The following is a 6455-nucleotide window of genomic DNA, read 5'->3' on the forward strand; positions in this document are numbered from 1 at the left end:
AATCAGGGGAGAAGAGTTCAAAATTGTTAACTACAAGTGCTCAATATCAAATATATATAATATCATAATGAAGTATCAAGGAAACATCTGATGAAAACGGTTCGTCATACCTGAAAAAAAAGTACAAGGACTATGGGCACCCTGAACTTTAGCAGGATCTTCTCAACAAGGTCTGATTGATAGCATATACTTTAATTTTCATTCTTTGTTTCTAGAACATTGAAAGAATCTATACCAGATCTCTAACTTAGGAATTGCTTGGAAGCCTCAGCTTTCTTGATATATAAGATTTGATAATGTTCCACATATCTTACACATTACTGCTCATCAGATAGTAACATTAATTAGCTAATAATTAATTATAATCATATAAAAGAAAACTTGAGATCTAATGATTAAAAAAGAAATATGCAAATGTTAAAGCCATCTTACTCTTTCCAATTTTTCCAGACCACACTCAATTCCTGCAAGTGAATTCAGCATCTGTAACATTCATCCAATTTCATTCTGTACTCCAGAGTTAATTATGTGTTTGGTTCAAGTAAATGATAAATCTAAATCTTTTATTCAGGCTAGTTTCAGGTATTGGTCAGAAGGTGCATCTCACTATGCAAATTTTGTACTGAATACCACATCTTTACTTATGCCCAAGTATGGAGCAAATAGTGTCTAGAGCCAGTAATACAACTTGCATCATTTCTCAATAGCCTTCCATGCCTTTGAAGTGCATAACCAGTGAATGTTAATCCAACATGCATTTAGCATTTAGAACAAAATATGGTACATATGGAGGGCGGAAAAACCTTCACTTCTGATATGTGATGAATCAACTATAAATTACTAAATTATGAGATTGTGACTAAACAGTGTTCAATGACTGGTGAACCTACTAAAATTCATTGATGAAAATTTTCTATATGGCGTGGAGAGTTGTGTTCAACAATCATAAATTAAAAAAGAACAGCATATCTCAAAGCATCAAGGAGAAAACAGTATGCTTGCAAGAACAAAATTAAGCTGCATAAATCCATAACGAAATTCTTAATGTTGCTCCTAAATTGTTAACCGTGGAGTTCAACCCACTAGTGATCAGCCATAAATTGTGGAAGACCTCAGTATGCAAGAGTTTAGTATAAACTCCATTATGAGAGATGCAATCTAGATAGACATTGTACATGCTTTATTACATACCTATCTCAATAATCCAAAGGAAACTATAGTGCAGGGCAGGGTAGTCACTTTATACACAACTATGGGGCCCTACAAGTCTTTTCTACTCCCTATAGCATGCATATAACTTTGATACTGTTGAAATTAAAATAATTGGAAGAAAATAGAGGATAAAAGATGCAGGACAGGCTGCCCACTGATAAATGCCAGGAGTATTGCCCATCTAAGCAGGAAATAGGAGGTAAACACAGATGAGACCTCATGCATGGAATGCAAATGAAAAATTCATGCAAAGCCACGCAACTAATGTTAATACAGCATTCTAAGCGCAATTGTACATATAGCATAGCAGAACACTGTTAACAAAAAAAAAAATTTGAAAGTAACACTAAAAGACTGAGATGAACACACTTTCCAGTTCTAGTAAACAAAACTATATCTTCAGTATTCAGCAAAAGCAGGAAGTTTGAACAGTAATAAATGGAGTTCAAATATCTGATACCAAGGATAATATAATATTGAAAAACCTTCAAGAAGTATATAATTGAGCATAACCTTTCAAATTGGTATCAGGGACCTGCTAAAAAAAATTTCTGTAAACATTTATCTGCAAGCATTTAACAATTAAAAAAAGCCTGCAAGCATATTATAAAAGGAATCACAAAAATGATAAATTCTTCTTTGAAATGGTGGCTTAAGACTTCAAAAGCATAGTATAATACTATAGCGCATTCACATAGACATTACATTATGATGGAACATTACATGCTGACAGCGAACACTTTACCTGATATATTTCATAATTTCACGTGTTCATGGATCACACCTAGATACTCATGTATGATGTATCAAGATTTGAATAATTAAAAAATGTCCATATAAAAAACGTAAAATAAGTCAAGCTAGACATAATGTATCAAACCAAGCTGTTTGGGCAAGTTAAACAAGAAAAATCCAGGAAAATGGTTGCAGCATTTAAGGTGTATCCCATAACAACGAATAATCAAGTCAACCAATTTGAAATATATTGATGAAAGGTAACATTAATGTACATTTAATTTTCAGAAACATCAATAGTTCCCCATTATCCTGGTCCCATTGCATACATCTAGAAACACATAACTTTCTAGGTTTACTGACTTTACAACCATCATCACAAAGTCAAATAATTTGAACCCACCAGCACAACAATAAGTACATTAAGAAACAAAAGCACTTGGAACATGAAAAAGATGGGAACACAAGGACTCTCTACAATATCTCAATAAACACCATGGTGCAGAAGCAGTTCAGAGTCTTCAGCCATAACACAACAAAGCCAGATTCAGTTGCATGCTCCATTCCTTAAATCTCCAATTTTTAATTTGATTCTAATCGTATCTCCGTCAGCTATAAATCGAAAATGGATCACCATCACCAACCTATTTAGATGACTTAATCATCCCCCTGCCTCAATCACCAGTACCGCATTCGTTACTGACTCCATAATTTTTTTAAGAACAAGTAAAAATATATCCTCAATGTCTACAAGAAACAACAGCTGAAGATGGTAATTCATATGAATCCCCTGAACCTAATCTCATGAAGTTTCGAGCTGAAACAGCCATATTATTATAGTGTTGCCGACCTCAACTGCTACTGCACCAAACACAACAGTACTACAGCTAACAATGACAACAATAACAACAACATCAACAACAACGATAGACTAAACCTGATTGAAACCCTAAAAAGACACGAAATTCCACATCTATCTCATTGTCCTCTTCTCAAATCGCGGTTTTCCCATGGATTCATTGGCAGATGAGATAGAATTAGAAAGACAAGAACCAAGAGGATTACCTGATTCAATCCTCATTGGTCGGGAAAAGAGTCAACACTCTCCGATTTCCACCCCCCGTCCCCGATTCAAGATCTTCCACATAGGAACCAGCTGTAGATGGCGGCGCCGGCGCCGGCGCCGGCGGCTGCACTATGCCAACCCCACCGGGCCCCACCATCCGATGCAATCCGGGCTGCCCCACGGCCCTTGTGAGGAACCCATGATCGGCGAATCCATTCGCCGGCGGCGATCCGAAGTGCCCCAAATGCCTCTGCTGCTGCTGCTGCTGTTGCTGCTGATGGTAGTACTGATGCTGATGGGCCGCAACGGCCGCGGCGGCCATCTGGTGGTGCTGCAGCGCGGCAACCGCGGGAGCATAAGACATGAAAGGATCAGCAGCCGTGGCAGGGCCACGGGTGAGGAAGTGGTGAGGAACAGGAGCACTAGCGAAGAGCTGATCTTCAGCGGAGTGAGAAACGCCAGAAGCCGGCCCACCACCGGACGAACTGAGACCCTGCATGCGCTTGAGGTAAAGACGATACTTCTGGAGATGACTAGCGACGTTCTCGCGCGTCAACCCATCGACGCTCATCAGCTGCATTATAGTCTTCGGGACAGCGTTCTTGATCCCCAAATGAGCAACAGCGTCGACGAATCGTTTGTGCAGTTGAGGAGTCCACACAAGGCGAGGTCGCTTCAAGGTGCGCGCAGGCTCATCGCCGCCATTAGCAGTGGCGCCACCACCACCGCCGGTGAGATCAGGGGATTCGAAGTCGGATTGGTGAGGAACAGGGGGAAGGGGGTTGGGAGAAGGGTTTGGGTGTTGATGAGTGGTTGGGATGTCGAAGGCGAGGGCGAGGTCAGGAGTGATGAGGGTTTGGGATAGTGGCATGAGCTCGTCCGGCGATGGTAGTTGCTCCTCCCATCGAGCAAACCAGCTGGGTTCCTCCTCCTCCCTCATGGACGTGATCTCGATCTCGATCTGAAGCTCTAGAGAAGAAGGAGAAGAAGAAGAGGGATTTCGAGGTGGATCTCGGAGGTGGTATTGATTGTGCTGGAATGAGAAGAAGGAGATGGATGGATGGATGGATGGATGGGTAAGTGATGTGGGAGTGGGGGTATGATTGATTGATTCGTTGGTTTGATATTTAAATAATTTTTAATTTTTAATTTTTAATAATAATACTATTATTATTATTATTATTTTAATAAAATGAGAATAAATCACGTGTCAATGTCATGCAATGAAGTTGATCCAATCCATACATTCTTAGCCGGGAACTAAAGATTTGGATTACAAACCTTTATCAATAGCTGGTTGGTGATATATTAACACTGTTACTTCATCAAATTTTAAACTCGAGACATTTAATTACTATTATTATTATCATTATTATTATTATAAGAAATATGACCATTAGCCGGTATTGATCATCCCGTCTGTATACTTTTAAAGATGAAAAATCTAAATTATACTCACATCTATGATCAGTAACTTATAACCTTTAATCTGTATACTTTCAAGGGTGCAAAAAGCTTAGATTATACTCGCATTATATTATAATGAGTGACTTGTTACATCCGCTTCTTTAAAATTGAAAACATTTTAATTTCTCATATTATTATTATTATTGGTTAATTAAATAATTAATAAATGAATAATATATAATATTGTGAGGGGGACGAGGGTGGTGATGATGGGTTATATTCCGGAATTTGGGGAATGAGGGTGGCTTTTTACGGCTGAGTGGAGGTCTTGTCATCTAGCGCTTGTGATTTTAATTTATTTTATTTTATTTTTTAAGTTAAAAAATAAGAATAGAAATTTAAGTGACTGGTTGGTCATGAATTAGATGTCGTTGTTCAATTCCCCTGAACTTAATCGATTTATTTGTTTTGGTTTTTTTTAATTTTCATCCTAGTTGATAAGCTGCAAAGATTAGATTAAATATTATTTTAGTTTGAGGGTTTAAAAGGAAAAATGACGCGTGGTTTTAAATTAATTTTAAAGGTGTGGGTGGTTTTATGAAAATTGGTATTTGTTTCTTTTAATATTGGCATTTAAAAATTAAGATTTATTTTGATGGAAACATGAAACTTTTTTTTATCTATATATTTCATCAGTTTGTATTAAATTCTGCTGCTGTACATGTAATGCAAGCTTTCCATTGTATTATTTGTTGGTTAATTGTTAAATGTGACAAGATGCAATTTTACTTGACCATGAAGTCAAGGACAAAATTGTTTAGGTTTGAATTATTTGTAATAATAAATTTTAAAATTTATTATTTATTTTGGTCATTTAAATAAACACATGTTCCGTTCCTTTTAGTCTTTAAATTAAACGAAATTATTTATTTATTTATTTATTTATGTGAGTTTAAAGATTAAAATGAACAAATGTACCAAGTTCAGAAACTAGAAATAATATATTTTTCATAAAAGTAACCAAAATAAACAATTAATTGGGACCACTAATTAAGTTAAACTAGATTAATTTAGAAGGTCACTAGCATGTTATTTGATTCTGAGTCTGAACCCCTAGTGCTTGGATTGTGATAAATGTTGGACCATTTCTTTTGGTTATAACTTTGAAACTTCCTTTTGGATGATGTTGGCGGTTTCAAGATTTGGTGGTACAATGTCCATCTCTTAATATATATATATATATATATATATATATGTTATTGGAATCAAACTATTATATAAAATATTTAGGGTCGAATCAAACCACTAATTGGTGCATTGGAATGCTATAAGAATGATGAATTTGTATATCCAAGTTCAAATCTTTGAGTCGACAGTATTATTATAGTACTATGTATATACTGTCATAATACTGTTTCATTTACTTTTTATGGGTTCCCTATGGAAGGATGGTGTTTCTGTCCCCTCCAAGGTTGCATGATAAAGGAGATTTATTAACTTATGTTGGCTTATAAAATATCTTCTGGTCATGCACATGATAGGATTTTAATCACCACATATAATGTTTGCCCGAGTTAATAAATTTCTAAGTGATCATTAAATTACCATGGCTGGTGCGTTACTATACATGTCTGTCCTTTGAAACACCTTTTTATAGGGTGTCGCTTGTCATCTTTATCAAAAAATTAAAAAAAAAAAGACAGAAACTCAACTAATAGTTAACTATTTACTATACCGTGAAATAAAATTGTCTAAAGTACAAAATGATTGAATTAAAATTTTAGGGTATACATGTAATTCCAAAATTATTTTTTCTAACCTCTCCAATCTGAATGGTTTGGGAGGGTATACATGCAAATATATATTTATTATTGGGGTATATATGCAAATATAAATTTTGTTAAATATGTACATATGCTATTTTCCTTTTTTATAACAAAGTAATTATTTTTCTTCAATTGTATTATACTGTATTTCCATATCTCCATAAGTTAACCACTTTTCTACGTTTTATTTTGGAAATAAAACTGCATAT

At 35.6% G+C, this 6455-nt stretch overlaps 1 protein-coding gene across 1 annotated transcript; it reads right to left on the reverse strand.

The window, feature by feature from the left end:
• Positions 1-2170: 2170 nt before the first annotated feature.
• Positions 2171-4106, reverse strand: LOC120265663 (transcription factor MYBC1-like). The gene has a single exon (XM_039273615.1). The coding sequence runs from the start codon at positions 3951-3953 to the stop codon at positions 3018-3020; it is 936 nt and encodes a 311-aa protein (XP_039129549.1). The 5' UTR covers positions 3954-4106; the 3' UTR covers positions 2171-3017.
• Positions 4107-6455: the final 2349 nt, after the last annotated feature.

This window comes from Dioscorea cayenensis, chromosome 7 (assembly GCF_009730915.1).
Source record: "Dioscorea cayenensis subsp. rotundata cultivar TDr96_F1 chromosome 7, TDr96_F1_v2_PseudoChromosome.rev07_lg8_w22 25.fasta, whole genome shotgun sequence".
Taxonomy (NCBI): Eukaryota; Viridiplantae; Streptophyta; class Magnoliopsida; order Dioscoreales; family Dioscoreaceae; genus Dioscorea; species Dioscorea cayenensis.

Bases quoted from the DNA above. Each gene is read 5' to 3' on its own strand.
- LOC120265663 (XM_039273615.1), bottom strand. From the start codon at position 3,953: ATGAGGGAGGAGGAGGAACCCAGCTGGTTTGCTCGATGGGAGGAGCAA.